The sequence below is a fragment of the Cetorhinus maximus genome, chromosome 5, assembly GCF_964194155.1.
Source record: "Cetorhinus maximus chromosome 5, sCetMax3.hap1.1, whole genome shotgun sequence".
Lineage (NCBI taxonomy): Eukaryota > Metazoa > Chordata > Chondrichthyes > Lamniformes > Cetorhinidae > Cetorhinus > Cetorhinus maximus.
Genome location: NC_135883.1, coordinates 117,865,954 through 117,882,445, shown reverse-complemented (window position 1 = coordinate 117,882,445; position 16,492 = coordinate 117,865,954). Strand labels below are relative to the sequence as shown.

At 43.0% G+C, this 16,492-nt stretch overlaps 1 protein-coding gene across 6 annotated transcripts in view; it reads right to left on the bottom strand.

The window, feature by feature from the left end:
- The window catches only part of ahi1 (Abelson helper integration site 1), a 301,212-nt gene that overhangs the window by 221,796 nt on the left and 62,924 nt on the right, over nucleotides 1-16,492 (bottom strand). For all 6 annotated transcript variants that reach the window (XR_013576639.1, XM_078542364.1, XM_078542368.1 and 3 more), the window contains exons 10-13: nucleotides 13,999-14,154; nucleotides 12,870-13,002; nucleotides 9,452-9,575; nucleotides 7,203-7,432 (exon numbers count right to left, since the gene is read on the bottom strand). Coding sequence is in view for 5 of the 6 variants with exons in the window: in XM_078542364.1 (XP_078398490.1) it covers nucleotides 7,203-7,432; nucleotides 9,452-9,575; nucleotides 12,870-13,002; nucleotides 13,999-14,154 (643 nt within the window). In the remaining variant the exon portion in view is untranslated. The remainder of the gene's footprint in view (nucleotides 1-7,202; nucleotides 7,433-9,451; nucleotides 9,576-12,869; nucleotides 13,003-13,998; nucleotides 14,155-16,492) is intronic.

Genomic DNA, 16,492 nt, shown 5'->3' with positions numbered 1-16,492 from the left:
CCCTTTGGTTTGCTGCGGTGGCTCAAATGCATTTAGCACAGCAGACTGCCACAAAATGAAGGCATCATGACTGCTGAAAGGACAAAACCTGCATGATTCCCTGCATATGGTCACACAACACTTATGTGTTGACAGAGTAATACATTGGAATACACCTTAAAAGTTGACATGCTGTGCCTGCAAAGTAGCATGTGTCCAATCAATGCCTGCAAAGTAGCATGTGTCCAAACAATGCCTGCAAAGTAGCATGTGTCCAATCAATGCCTGCAAAGTAGCATGTGTCCAATCAATGCCTGCAAAGTAGCATGTGTCCAATCAATGCCTGCAAAGTAGCATGTGTCCAATCAATGCCTGCAAAGCAGCATGTGTCCAATCAATGCCTGCAAAGCAGCATGTGTCCAATCAATGCCTGCAAAGCAGCATGTGTCCAATCAATGCCTGCAAAGCAGCATGTGTCCAATCAATGCCTGCAAAGTAGCATGTGTCCAATCAATGCCTGCAAAGCAGCATGTGTCCAATCAATGCCTGCAAAGTAGCATGTGTCCAATCAGTGCCTGCAAAGCAGCACGTGTCCAATCAATGCCTGCAAAGCAGCATGTGTCCAATCAATGCCATCCCGCACTATGGGGAAACTGGCAGTCCATGCAAGGCCGCTTGATGTTCCTTGGGGTGAGAACACAAAATGCAGTAAACTTCTTTGAATAGAGAACATCAGTAATATCCCTTACGCAAACAGGGGACAGGAAACTGCAAGATGCTGCAAATATCTCTAGCTTCAGCTTGGAAGGAACCAGATGCATAAAAGTTCAGGCCATGGTCATCTTCACAGCCACCAGCAACGTAGTCCCTGTCCTGTTGCAGTACTGGCTGCAGCAACTGACAGATTTCAGTAAGGATGCCCTTTTTGGAGCACAGATGTCTCAGAGTGTCCTTTATTGAGGTTCAGTAAGTGAAATTGCTCCCTGAACACCCTAGGTAGAAATAGTGTGTTGCTGAGAGGCCAGCACCTTCCTTCCCTGTTCTAGATAGTTCTGCTCCACAACAACTGTGCTCATTCTCCCAGTCATACTGTATTCCACGGGGAACATCTATTAGTTCACCCATGTCTGCGAGCAATTGGTTTGTGCAGAAGGCATGGGACGGAATCGTCCCAGATTTGCATTAAGTGCAGTAGCAGGTGGGTAAGACGATGTTTTACCCGTCGGCCACGATGGCGGATTTTCAGGCTGTATTGTCCCACACCCGCCACATTATTTATGCATTCCAGGGATACACACAGTTTCCATAGCGGGTGGGCTCTCATTTGGCCGCCCACCATCACCTCGCAGCTTCATCACACCGGGTGCCGTATTTAAAGTCCAGCCACATGCACACATCCCAGCACTTCCAGCCCACAACTACTGCAGGGAAGATGTCCACGAGAGGCAAAAAGGCTGCAGCCCACAGGTTTAATGACACGTCACTGGAATGCCATTTGGAGACCGTGGAGGCCCGCTGTGATGTCCTCTACCCCTGCTCTGGCCACAAGCCAGGCAGTGGCATCACCAATCCAGCATGGCAGCAGTGGTCAGTGCCAATGCTGCACAGAAGATGTTGGCCATCCAATGCAGATAGAGTATGAATGATCTCATCCATGCAGCCAGGGTATGGCAACCATCTCATTACTCTAAACTCACATACTCAAGCCAAACACACATTCACTCATCTCACTCACTGCCAGTTCAAGGGACATCACTACCCATTCTCATACACATTCCCTCACATGTCCAGCTGGCCTCATCTCCTCTGGAGACTGCCTCCTCAGCCCTCACCATCTTGAGGCCACTTGCACAGGTCAACATGTGCCCCGAAACATGCCCTGGGATACCCTCCTTCCCCAGTACAGCTCTTGTCCTGCAGCTTCTTCCCTTGCCTGAGGCCACTTCTCCCCCTTCCCCAAGCAAGACATTGCCCTGCAGCCATTGAAAAGCCACATATCTAGTAGGTAGAGACCTACCCGTGAGCCCCCCTAAAAGTGATGTGGTGCTCTCTGTGAAGCCTGGGCCTGATGACTGCATGTGTTGACCAAAACAAGGTAGACAAACAAACCTTGAGATCCTGAGTGAAGTGCAGCCTGCTAGGTACACGTCGCTTATATGCTGTTGTGAAACATGCCGACGTGGGTGGACGATCCAGCGGGCTGGCCTTATAATGATATGCTGGTGTATTACAATGAGGTTCCTGACATCCGATGGCGGGAAACATGGCCTGCCATCGGCGGAAGGAGCGGATGATCGCAAACTAGTTTCATGACATAGTGAAACTGATTTTTGGCCTTCTCGACATATTGTTCGCTCACGCCACTGAACACGCCCGATGCCGTCAGGCACGGAAAATCCTGGCCATGAAGTCAGCAGGAAGTCCTTCAACACCTGTCACATCCCTTCTTATAGACTTTTGCAGCATAAAAGAATTCTAGAAAGCACCAAGCATGTATGATTGTTAAATAGCCAGTCAATAAATCAAGCAGCAACTAACCTGAAAAGTAACAGATGAGTTCTCTAAATAGTGTCGGTGGAATGGGGTGATGCATTGGAGGGGGAGGGGGGGTCTTCCTGCTGCTGAACATGTGTTTAGCTATGAGAGCTTATAAGATTGCGTTAGCTAGAGCACTGTGCTCCAAAATTGCAGCACTGGCATCAAATCAGTGCTGTACAATGACTGACATTATGATCTCCCCAAGCTGTGTACTGTTGGTGAACGCTCATTGTACACTTGCTAATGGCCTCAACCACATGGTGCTCAGGTAAGCTCGCACCAGCTGTGTGGGCTCATCTCTGCAGACACCATTTTGGATTTCTAAGGGCACTAATAGCAGCCAAGAAACAGTCAATGGAGCCGCGTTTTGCACCAACTGTTTTCTGGTTCACCCAAGAACACAGAGCAGGGAAGTTCTGGTACCAACCCGGAACTCACTGAGGAAAAGGGGTGGTCTGATGTTGCCAGGATACTGATGTGATAAAAAGAGATAAAGTAGAGGTCTTAGAAAGGCTGGCAGGACTTAAAGTGGATAGGTCACCAAGTCTGGGTGAAATACATCCTAGGATGCTGAGGGAATTAAAGATAAGAGTTGAAAAGGTGCTGGTCTCAATCTTCCAATCCTCTTTAGATACTGGGGTGGAACCAGAGGACTACAGAATTACAAATATGTTAAAGCCTTGCTCAAAAAAAAGAGGAAAAAAAGGATAAACTTGGCAATTACTGGCCAGTCAGTTTAATGCTGCTGGTGGTGAAGCTTTTAGAAACAATAATCTGGAGAAAGTCAACAGTCACTTGGACAAGCATGGATTAATAAAGAAGAGAAAGCACAGATTTGTTAAGGGCAATTTGTGTTTGATTAACTTGTTTGAGGTTTTTGATAAGGTTAAAGTGGGTGGATTAGGCTTTGTAGTTGATGTGTATATGGACTTTCAAAAAATGATCGATAAGTGCTACATATTAGGCTTGCTGGCAAAATTGAAATCTGTGAGATGATCACAGAATCTTAATGGCACAGAAGGCCATTCAGCCCATCGTGTCTGCACTGGCTCACCAAATGAGCATTATGACCTAGTGTCATTGCCCTGTGTTTTCCCCATACCCCTGCACGTTGTTTCTATTCAAATAATCATCTAATTCTCTCTTGAATTCCCTGATTGTACCTGCCTCCACCACACTTCCAGGTAGTGCATTCCAGACCTTAACCACTCATTGTGAGAAAAAGTTTTTTCTCACATCACATTTGCTTCTTTTGCAAATCACTTTAAATCTGTGCCCTCTCATTCTTGACCCTTTTATGAGCAGGAACAGCTTCTCCCTATCTACCCTGTCCAGCCCCCTCAAGATTTTGAACATCTCTATCAAATCTCCTCTTAGCTGCCTTCTCTCCAAGGAGAACAGTCCCAATCTCTACAATCAATCCTCATGGCTGAAGTTTCTCATCCCTGGAACCCCTAATCTCTAAACCTCTTCTGCACTCTTTCCAATGTGTTCACATCCTTCCTGTGGTGTGACGCCCAGAACTGTACACAATACTCCATCTGAGGTCTAACGAGTGTCTTATATGAATTCAGCATAACATCCCTGACCTTGTACTCTATGCCTCTATTAATAAAGCCCAGGATACTATATGCTTTATTAACCACTCTCTCCACCTGTCCTGCCATCTTCAATAATCTATGCACATATACACCCAGGTCTTTCTGCTCCTGCGCCCCCTACAAAACTTCACCCCTATTTCACATTGTCCGTCCATGTTCTTCCTACCAAAATGAATCACCTCACACTTCTCTTCTTGAACTTCATCTGCCACCTATCTGCCCAATCCACCAACTTGACTATGTCCTCTTGAAGTTCCACACCATCCTCCTCGCAGTTCACAACACTCCCGAGCTTCGTATCAGCCGCAAACTTTGAAATTCTCCCCTGCACACCAAGATCTAGATGATTCATATACATCAGGAAAAGCAAGGTTCCGATATTCCCTGGGGAACTCCACTGCAAATCTTCCCCTAGCCTGAAAAATATACATTGACCATTGCTCTCTTCTTCCGATTTTTCAGCTAATTTTGTATCCACGTTGCTACCATCCGTTTTATTCCATGAGCAATAACTTTTCTCACAAGTCTGTTGTGTGGTACTGTATCAAATGTCTTTTTGAAAGTCCATGTAAGCCACATCAACAGTATTACCCTCATCAACCTTTTCTGTTACCTTTTCAAAAAACTCCAGCAAATTAGTTAAACATGATTTCCCCTTTAAAAATCCATGCTGGATCTTCCTTACCAATCTATATTTTTCCACGTGACCACTAATTCTATCCCAAATAATTGTTTCTAGGGGTAGCAGCAGCATGGATAGAAAATTGGAAAAGATATTGAAAACAGAGTTGTGGTGAACTGCTGCTTTTCAGATTGGCAAGAGATAGTACAGTGGAACCCTGGGTTCAGTACTAGGACCTTTGCTGACTTGTTACAGGGCACAATTTTATCTCTCTCAGCAGATTACATGAAACTTAGAAGTGTAGAAAACAGTGAGGAAGATAATAATAGATTCAAGGGGACATAGGCTGGTGGAACAGGTGGACACTTGGGTAGAAATTCAATGCAGAATTCAATGTGAAGTGAAACATTTTGACAGGAAGACTGTGGAGACGATACATGCTAAATGGTACAATTTTAAAAGAGGGTGCAAGAGGAGAGACACCTAGGGGGTGTTTGTGCACAAATATTTGAAGATGGCAGAACAAGTTTACAAGGCAATTAATAAAGCAAATAGAAACACAGAATATAAAAGCCAGGAAGATATGCTCAACCTATATGAAATATAGGACAATTGTGTCCAATTGTGGGCACCACACTTAGGAAAACTTGAAGGTTTTGCTGAGGAGATAGAAGAGATTTACTAGAATGGCTCCAGAGGTGAGGAATTACAGTTACGTAGATAGACTGGAGAAGCTGGGGTTGTTTTCTTTAGCTATTTAGCTGTTCTGCCCTAAAGGGTCAATAACCAGATGGCACAGATTTAAAGGCAATTGCCAAAAATAACCCAGAGACAACAAGGGGAAAGACTTTTTGTACAAGTAGTTAGGATTTCGAATGCACTGTCTGATAGGGTGATGAATATACATTCAATAGTAGTTTCAAAAGAGAATTTGACAAATACCTGAAGGAGAAATAATTGCGGGGATATAGACCAAGAGTGGGGTAGTGGGACTTACTGGATTGCTCTCAGTAAGAGTGGGCACAGACTCAATGGACCGAATGACCTCCTTCTGTGCTGTACTATTCTGCATTTCTATGATTATTCATTCCCACAGATTGCGAGGGCTCAAGACTCACACCAGGGATGGAACAATGATTGCAAAGCTTGTACAATTGTCAAAAGGAGGGAATTAAGTCGAAAAATGTCCTAAAGATGATTCTCGGTATAGAGGAAGGTGGTTCTGGAGAAGCCCAGTGACTCTCTTGGTTTAGGGTGGGTGGTGAAGGGGGAGGTAATAGGCATGGTGGTCCAGAATCAAGATTTCTGTACTTACAGTTGCAGTACATTTATCACCATAGAAGTATTGAACAACTTTGGGGGTGGATAGCAAGGACTTAGATTTAGCAGGCATGTAGGAAGCTCCTTCTTTAAGTTCAGTGTTTATGGAGTTAGAGGAGTGGAACAGGTATAGAGACAAGCTTTAAACTGTTGGTTTTACATAGTTCTTAGAAAACATTAAGCTCAAAAAGTTCCAAAGACTAAAATGGGGGAGGAGTTTATACTAAGGTGCAAGCCATCACAGTGAAGCAGCTGAAAATATAGGCATGATGTTATGGAGTAATAGGGGGAGTTAACCATAACAAACTTGCAAAGTAATTTGGCAGGTCAAAAGAGGATGGCATAGAGGTGCCAGGAAAAAGGCTCAAAAGATGCTGCTTCTGCAGTTTGAGAATCATAGGTCTTTGTAAAATACTGGTATTCACCAGAGGCATAACAATTCAGTGCTGCAGTATGTTTTGATGCTTCTCATTTATGCAGGCACTTACTGGTCCTATTCTGCCAATATCAATTTAAGGCAGAATTAGATCCATTCAGGTAGCCTGTCATGTGACATTAGTTCAAAGGCTTAAACTCTGTCCCACCTACAGGCATAATTTAGGAAAGGCAATGGCATAGCAGTATTATCACTGGACCAGTAATGCTCTGGGGACCTGGGTTCAAATCCCACCCAAGGCAGATGAGAGAATTTGAATTCAATAAAAAAACATATGGAATTAAAAGTCTAATGATGACCATGAAACAATTGCCCCTTTAGGAAAATCTGCTGTCCTTACCTGGTCTGGCCTACATGTGACCACAACAATGTGGTTGACTCTTAACTGCCTAGCAAGCTACTCAGTTGTGCCAAACCAGTCAAGAAGGCAGCTCACCACCTTCTCAAGGGCAGTTGGTTATGCCCAATTAGAATGGGCAATAAATAAAGCCTGCGATGCTGACATCCCATGAATGAACAAAAAGCTGCAACCAAATGTTGATACATTTTTAACAGCTTTTGAATTTAATTTTTAATATATACTAGGTATAAAACTTCCAGAATTATGGTAAGGCCCATGCCCCATAGCTTTTAAAAAGCTATACAACAATTTAGATGACTAATTTTTGCTTGTTTACAAATAGAATGTAATAATTACTAAACTAACCTTCAGCATCAAAGCAAAGTACGTTAATGAAGCTCTTGTGGCCATCAAGTTCCTGGAGCAACTGACCATTCGCTTCATTCACATTTATATTCCAGACACGGATAATAGAGTCATAACCTCCTGTAACTACGAGGTATTGCACAAATGGATGATATTTTGCAGTATAGATAAATGAAGGATGTGGAAGAATTTTTTCAGCTGGGCTCTGATAGTTTTCTGTATTCCAAACTCTAAAAACAGTAAACAGTAAAACTGAAATTTGTTTAGCTTTTTCTAAAACAACTCACCTAATAGATTGTATGATCATCCAGTACTTAGAATGCTTATATTACAAAACCACATTTAGGAGTTGGACTAATTTTACAAATCATGTAATACGCAAAAACTTGAAATATTTCAAAAAACTATAGGCACAGGTGTTTTCTGTAACTACCTCTGCAGTAATGAACTTGCATCAGCAATGTCAATCAGTTATTGGTATACATTCAACACATTTCAAATTCCAATCTTATATACTATACAAGCACTGTCCCAGCTAATCTCTGTATTAATCAATTATCCTGAGATTCAAAGAGTCATGTGATACAGCATCAAGTAACAACATGCTGAAATAATGTTAAATAAAAAACTTTTTTTAAAGAATGTTTACCTCCTCAACTATCAAGGTGCAACATCTACGCATAACGGGCATCAACTCTTTCAACAGGAGCAACTAGATGATCAGGAATGGGAAACATGGTGAATTTAACCCTTCCTATCCTAATTATGAGACCAACTGAAGGCACTGCCTCATGTTACAGTAATGTTCCACAAGTGTGGTAGCCCAACAGTACCTCATCCAAGTGCACATTTCTTATGTACGAGCCAAGCAGTGAACAAAAGCAGGCTGCTTGATCATAGGACTGAGATGGGCATAATATGTCCAGGCCTCATTACCCAACATCTAGACACTCACATTCCCAGCTGGAATTGCTAAACAATGATGAAATGCTATAACCCTGCTGATTTTAGAAACAACTTTCCACCAGAAAGTATTAAGATGAACTGCAGTTTTCCCATGCCAACTTGTTGAGATAAGCTAGGTCAGAATAGGCAAGTATCAGAACTGAGGCCAACCTGGTCTGAAAGACTCAGTTCTCTATCATGCAATGCATTTACTCACTGAACCATCTGAATATTTGTACTCATGAAAATTAGATGCACCAAACATTCATATAATCAAATTTCTGTTTACGGCCGGTTACATTTGAAAGTATGATGTGAATATGCCAAAGTACAACAGTAGATATCTAGTAATTAAAAGGTACATTAAAAGTTCTCTCACAATTAGCAAAAGCCATGATATCAATATTAACTTCCTCGGTGATGAATTATGTTCATTCATAAATATTTATTCACAATTACTTAGATTTATACTGTGGCTATAGTGATAATTCACAGCGCTGGCCGAATCAACATTAATTCAGGGCCTCTGGAAAGAATCACGGTCAACAGATAAGGTCTGACTGTGATTCCTGGGGCAGGTCTTTTGGTAATATGGTGTAGAGAAGTGCTGTCACCCACCTGGAATTGGCCGCAAGTCAAAATTATGCAAGTGCAGTTAAAAGCTCTCTCTAAATCAAACTCCATTCATGCACGAATTTCACCAAATCCAACTTGAGGTAACATTCACCTTTCGTAAACCTGATTTTCTAGTTTGAAAACTATGAGACAATATCAAAACTAAACATGACTGCCATTCCAACATCCTGGAGGCTTGAAAACACGGTTTAGACTGCCAATTCAAACATTGCTATGGCGTTTGTTTAAAAAAATCTTATTTCTTAAGTGAGAGTCCTGACACAGAAAAGTCCCTTTTTGTGTGTCAATTCGAATCTTTGGTTACCAAAAACATGCTCTGTGTTGGGATTACTGGGAACGCAATAAAATTCAGTATAGAAAAAAATCTCAGGATTTGAGAGTAAAATTGTGTGCCAAGTTATAGCCAGAATTAACCACAGTCAGCAAGTTCAAGCAAACAGCAAACACCAGCTTTGCCAAATTCTTATTGGTCTATGGAAAACATGATGGCTACATGGATGAGATACCAAAGGGTGACCAATACGAATGGCATTGTAAGCAGGAATGGAGTCAATGTCTTCAATCAAAGGGAAGGCAGCAAAGTTGGCATGGGGCAAAAAAAGTTACAGTATGTTTTCAATTAAAATTATTCCACACTCAGAAGAAATTAATTTGAAACTAACACTAACCTTACTGTACCATCCGATGATGCTGAGAGAAGAGTTTTATCATCATTCGACCAGCACAGAGAGTACACAATGTTAAAATGTCCATTGAATTCTCCTAATAGATGCCCAGAAGGAATTTCGTAAACTAAGTAATTAAACAAAAAAGCGTGAATTAGTCTAGAAGTCCATTACAAAATCTTCCCACTCATTTTTAACGTTTGCAATTTCTAAAGAATAGATATCACTTTTTCTGCCATCTAGTGACATCATAGTCTTGCAATTATTTGTAAAATTATTAATTCTGAACAAATATGAAATTGCAATTTTATTTGCTTTTTTATTTAATTCAGATATTTATTTTACGTTTCATACAATTCCTGGTTTCTTGCTATATCACTTTTCTTTGAAAGTTTTGTTTTTATACGGCACTGTGACACACTGGCATCAAGGAAACTCTTGGAAGCAAAGAAGATCAACGCAGCCAGCTTATCTTTGTTTTCCAGTGGGCTCCAGTATTCTCTGGCTGGAGCCCGGTGGACCCTGGAGGAATTCCAGTGCCAATGACAGTAATTAGCAACCACTTAAACTAGGTTTGAAAGGGGATGGAAATAACAGTTTGGTGAAATATATTAGCAAGTAAATAATGGTGTGCTGGTGGATCAATAGATAACAGGAGATAATTTTTCTCCAGGAAAAGAAAAAAAATGCAAGTATAACAGAGATCAAAATGTAAAAAGGAGATCTGATGAGGGTGGATATTTCTGATGAAGGTCTGATGAAGATGGATATTTCTATACCAATGTAAAGAGCATTTGGAATTAACTTATGAAAATCAGGGTGTGTTAATTTGATGAAACTACTGCAAATACCAAAACATGGCTGTGAATGGGATATGGAGCTAAATGATAGAGTGTTTTATAAAGATACAAAGGTAAAGGAGGTTATTGTTGAGGAAGCATATAACTGGAGGTGAAACAGATCCTAAGACTAATTGTTAAGTTTTCTTATGCCAAACCAAGAGACCAAAGACAATACCTGGTTGAAATCTCCCTTGGGAGGTTTTTCAGACCCGAAGCTTCATGCAAGCAGCCAAAGTTTCCAACCCAGAATGCTATTACTCTCTCTGTTCTCACCATTACTTCTTCCAAGTAACCGAAACAGAGATCCCCCTGAACACAAAGGGTGAAATCATCCCAGATTTGCACTAAGTGCGATTGCGGGGGTTTCATGCCGTATCGTCCCAAGTATTCCTGGGTAACACGCCATTTCGATGGAGGCGGGTTCCGATTCGACTGCCACGCCGCCATCTCACCATTTCATCATGCCAGGCACCACATTTAAAGCACAGCTCAGTGCTTCCAGCCCAGGACTGCTGCAAACAAGACATGGCCCTGAAAGACAAGAAGGCTGCAGCCATCGAGCACCCTTGGACGTCGTGGAGACCCACTGTGATGTCCTCTACCCCTGCTCTGGCCACAGGAAGGGCAGCAACATTACCACTATGGCTTGGTAGGTGATGGCAGTGGTGATCAGTGCCAATGCTGCACAGAAGAGGTTGGCCATCCAATGCAGATAGAGGATGAATGATCTCCATGCAGCCAGGGTATGATAACCATCTCAACACTCTCACATCCAAGCCCATCACACATTCATTGGCATCTCACTCGCTGTCAGCTCAAGGGACATCGCCACCCATTCTCTCACACGTACCCTCACATGTCCATCTGGCTTCATGTCCTATGGAGACTTCCTCCTCAGGCATCAGCAGTTTGAGGCCACTTGCACAGATCAACATGTGCCCCAACTCACACCCTGGGTTATCCTCCTTCCCCAGAACAGCCCTCGTCCTGCAGCCTCTTCCCTTGCCTGAGGCTACTTCTCCCCCTTTGCCAAGCAAACCCTAGCCCTGCAACCATTGAAAAACCACCCACATATGGCATATCTGGTAGGTACAGACCTGCCATGAGCCCCCTAAAAGCGATGTGGTGCGTGTCTGTGAAGCCTGGTGCTGATAATTGTGAGTGCTGATCGAAGCAAGGCAGGTAACAAGCCTTGAAGTCCCGAGCAAGTGTAGTCTGCCAAGTGCATGTCGCTTATGCGCTGTTGTGAAACACGTCGGTGTGTTTTCCCACTGATGTGGGCGGATGATCCAATGGGCGGGGGGGCGGGGCGATTCCAGCAGGCTGGCCTAATAATATGCTTATGTATTACAATGAGGTTCCCAACGTCAGATGGCAGAGAACACAGCCCACTATCAGCAGGCTAAGTGGATGATCACAAACTGGTATTATGTCATCATGAAACCAATCATGCCACATTGTCCGCTCATGCCCAACGCTGGTGGGCACGAAAAATCCTGACCAAGATTTTTTAATAAATATTTAACACTTATCCATATGGAATTATATCCCTCTGAAACTGTGACTAAGTCCGATTACATGAACCAACTGAGGTAGAATAGAATTTCTTTCAGGGGCTGTTGGGTAGAATGGATATTAGTGACATTTTTAATCAGGCTGCTCTTTTTTAAATAGTCCAATCCCAGAGGAGCTGAAGTCTCAAATAACTATGTTTCTCCACAGGATGGTTGCTGCTCATACATTTCTTTTTAAAAATTCTTTCATAGGATGTGGGCGTCGCTGGCAAGGCCAGTATTTAATGCCCATTCCTAATTGCGGCTGAAAAGGTAATGCTGATCTGCCTTCTTGAACCACTGCAGTCCATGTGGTGCAGGTACACCCACAATGCTGTCAGGGAGGGAGTTCCAGAATTTTGAGCCAACAGAAATGAAGGAATCATGATATAGTTCCAAGTCAGGATGGTGTGTGGCTTGCAGCGGAACTGGCAGGTGGCGTTCCAATGCATCTGTTGCCTTTGTCCTTCTAAGTAGTAGAGGTCATGGGTTTGGAATGTACTGTCGAAGGAGCCTTGGTGAGCTGCTGTATTGCATCCTGGTCACCTAATTGCTTATTCTACTACTGTGCTAGAGTTCCGATATGCAGTTTTACAGTATGGAGCACTGGAGCAGGAATGTTACTGGTGTCTACCCCAGGCAGCATCAAGATGGTGATTCTGTAACCCTGTTACATGCAACATGGCTGCTTAAGACGCTGGAGAATTTTATGAAACTCTGCAAAATCATTCAAGCCATAAAAAAAAGATTGTATGCAAGCAGAAAAAAAGTAATCGTAAGAACTTAAGCCTCATATCACAACACTTAAATTTTAGGATACTCAATTGCATTACAGGTGACATAATTGAAGAATAAGGATGGGTCTTTTCTAATTGTTGATGGCTATTTTCACTCAAGGATCACTGGTAAAAAAAAGATATGACATTGAAATCTAGAATACAGCACATTATCATATCAAGTACAGAGTAGCTACATGAAGAACTCTCATTCCTCCTTTTTTCTTTCTTCACTCTTGCTAATTCTCACCTACAATGAAATGGCCATTCCGGTCAGCACATGATGCTGCCAAACTTCTTCCATCATGAGAAAATTCAATAAAGAAGCATCCTATCTGTCCTCCTCGAAATGACAGCAAAAGCTGGTTAGGAATACGACAAACCTAAAAGGAAGGTAGCCAAGTTGTAAATTTTACATGTCAGCATTACAATTAGAACATAGGTCTGAATTTGATATTCCCCCACCGGCAGGTTGTGGGGTGAGTGGGGGTGGGGGATGGTGGTGGTGGTGGGTGTGGGGTGGGGGGGGTTGTGGAGAATGTGAAATTGAAGGGACGGGATTCCCTCCGGATCGCCACCCGTCCCAACCTCTCAGTGATTTTACACTGGGACGGGCAAGGCCTCGGACGGGAGGACCACCCTTGCCCTAACTTGCCCCAATTTATGGCCACTTAAGGGCCATTCCTGCCCAGCCTCAATTTTTAGGCTGACCGAAGATTGAATCTCCGTGGGGGAAGCTGGAAATATATCAAAATTACATCCAGGGCAGGAAGTGGGGGATGCCTTCTGAAGTCGGGTGCCTCCACTTAAGTCCAGTGGCCTCCAGGCCTCCCTCCCTGCCCCAGCCTCTCCCCCAAGACCCCGATCACTTCCTTCAGGCCTTCCCTACCCTCCCCACCCTGGGACCCCCTGAACTTACCTGAGCCTCCAGTTCCTGGACCTAGTCCCTTCTCTGTCCACTGCAGCTCCTGACCCTGTAGGCTCTGGTGAACTGCCGTCCAATCAGATTGGCCAGCAGCTCTCTAGGGCGGGACTTCCTTCCAAGTGAGGGGCAGAAGTCCCGCTGCAGCCTATTACACTCGTTGGAGCATAAATTGGCTGCGGGGCAGTTGAAGTCGCGGGAATCAAGACCCCGCCATCCTAAAAATTCAGGCCATAACCTTCCGTACAACAGAAAAGCAAGGCAACTTCTAAGAAGTATGCAAGAGGGGGCTTCAGAAGAATAAAATCAATTTAAAAAATGAACAAAATTTATAAATGCAGTGGAGGTAATTTTTATTTTGGACAATAGTGCTATAGCGAATCGTTAGCTCATTTTACATCTTTCCTGATCTTTATTTCTATTGCAATAACAGCACAGGTTAAGCCATCTTCTTTACCTGCCCAGGTAGTCTGGTCCATTTCAAAAGATCCAACTTCTGGTAATCTATATTTGATGAAACAGCTCTTTGTACCAACTCAGTTTGAAGCTCATTGTACGAAATAGTACCTTGTTCTCGTTGAGTAGCCATCATGGAACGTACAGAAGGATTCACCTATTTCAGAGGCACAACAACTTAAAGAAGAACTTGCAATTTTACATAGTGCCTTTCACAACCTCCGGACGTCCTGAAGTCTATGTAGTATTTCTGAAGTCTAATTATTGTAGTAACTTTGTTGAACAAGATCTTTATCGGCTGCCTATTATGCACCATTTACATATAGTTCATGATAATAGATAGTGAACTTAACAGCAGTTACAGTATGTTTTTGTGAAGATGGGACATAAATAATAGCTCCTGTTAATTCCATCAACATCCTGAAGTTACTGAGAATGTAGTATCAAGCTCTTTATTGAAATAATGTTCTAGATCAGGCTATAAGGAACAGTATGAAAAGTTTCACAGGTCATCTTTAAAAATGGTTTTGAAAGTAGAAAAGAAAGCAATGCTTAAAATAAACAGTTCACCATTCTAAGGGCAGGATTTTTTTGTTTGGCGGTGTTTCCTACCCCGCTATCTGAAGAGGCAGCGGGGAACACATCCCCACCTATATCAACTGTCTCGCAGCTATTGCACACTTGGCAGAGTGTAAATTGGTTAAGGGCAAGATTTCTGACCTGGGGACGAAATCCTGCTCAAGAGAACTGTTGGCCAATCTGATAGCCAACAGCTCTCTGGTCCCAGTAGCATAAGTTTCAAGAGTTGGCCACTGCTGGGACTACAGCCAGTCTCCAAAGAAGAGGTTACATAGGCTGCAATGAAGGCAAGTCCAGAGTATCAGCGGAGTCTGGCTGGCAGGTCCCAAAGAGGGTGGGAGGAGATTGGGGGGCTAGGTTTGAGAAAGTGGGAGGGAGGGTTAAGTGGGGTGGGTCTGACCTTGGGGGGGCAGTGGGGGATGTCTCTGATGGACACAAGGGGCCCCCAAAAGAGGTATCAACCTTGCCCAACATCAGCCTGTGCAGCTAAAGCTGCCAGACTGCATATAACCTGCTTGGTTAGGTATTAATTGGCCACTTAGGGTCCCAATAGGCCCAAGGGTGAGTGGGCTGCCTGACACCTCCACTGCAAAATAGGAGACAAGTCGGGAGGTTGGAGGGTAGGTGGCGGGTTTCATGAAGCTATTAATGTATATAATGTTATTGGAGATTATTTTTTTAAATAGAGGTTTAGTCTGTGGGTGTGTCTGTGTGTGCGTTAATTGGATTAAAGCCAGCTAGTCTGGGTGTTTTGATCTATTATAATTTTGAGATGTAAACAGAGGTAGAGGTACATTTGCATTTTGTTGAATAGAGCATTCAAGAGTGGGAGTGAAATCTTGCAGCTAGCTAGGAGACACCAAGCAATGTTTATATTACTAATAAAATTGGTACTATGAAAGGAGTTCAAAGGGCCTGGTAGTACAATGAGAATTTACACTTAGAGAAGTGCTGAGTATAACAGAAGGGGGTTCTTATGTGTGCAAGGCAGAGGCATGTAACATCAAAGCAGCTGTAAGCCTACAACTGTCTGCAAAGGAACCAAATTGAAAGGAACCTCATTTTGAATTCATAAGGTGAAAATACTTTGTCTGGTGTCTGCTTAAGTCTATTAATTATTGTTGCCTCAGTGGAGATTCATTTGGGAATTTGTTAAAAGTTATGATAGTAATTTGTAGCCATGTGTATATGTTTAATTTGTTGTAAATTAATAAAGGTCTCATTTAGTTTGATATAAAAACCTCTCTCGAACTGGCGGTTTTATTCCTGAATTTAGAGCTGCATTTCAAACATACCAATTGAAAATATATATCATGACAGTTGTTTAAAGTTTCCCTCTGGGATTTTAAATAACAGCCTTTACCAACTGCTGTGTCATAACAGTGGGTAGGCCACACACTGCATTTGAGCGCCCCCAGCAGGGGACTCTAAATGTTAAAAGACACAACACTGAATGTCAGAGTTGCCAAGAAATTTGACTTATGCCCACAACTGCCTTAATGCCATTTGTACTTTAATCTGTGCTGGCCTAAGGCCAGAGCAAAATTTGACTTAGTGCCTTGTGATTGCTGCTAGCTCTGGCCATTTAGAACATGAATTTTGCATGAACATGCATTTTACACTCCTTTCAAGTGAATCAGCATTTCACTTGCATTTCCTCTAACTTAATGTACTGCATTCGTTGCTCCCAATGCGGTCTCCTCTACATTGGAGAGACCAAACGCAAACTGGGCGACCGCTTTGCAGAACACCTGCGGTCTGTCCGCAAGAAAGACCCAAACCTCCCTGTCGCTTGCCATTTTAACACTCCACCCTGCTCTCTTGCCCACATGTCTGTCCTTGGCTTGCTGCATTGTTCCAGTGAAGCCCAACGCAAACTGGAGGAACAGCACCTCATCTTCCGACTAGGCACTTTA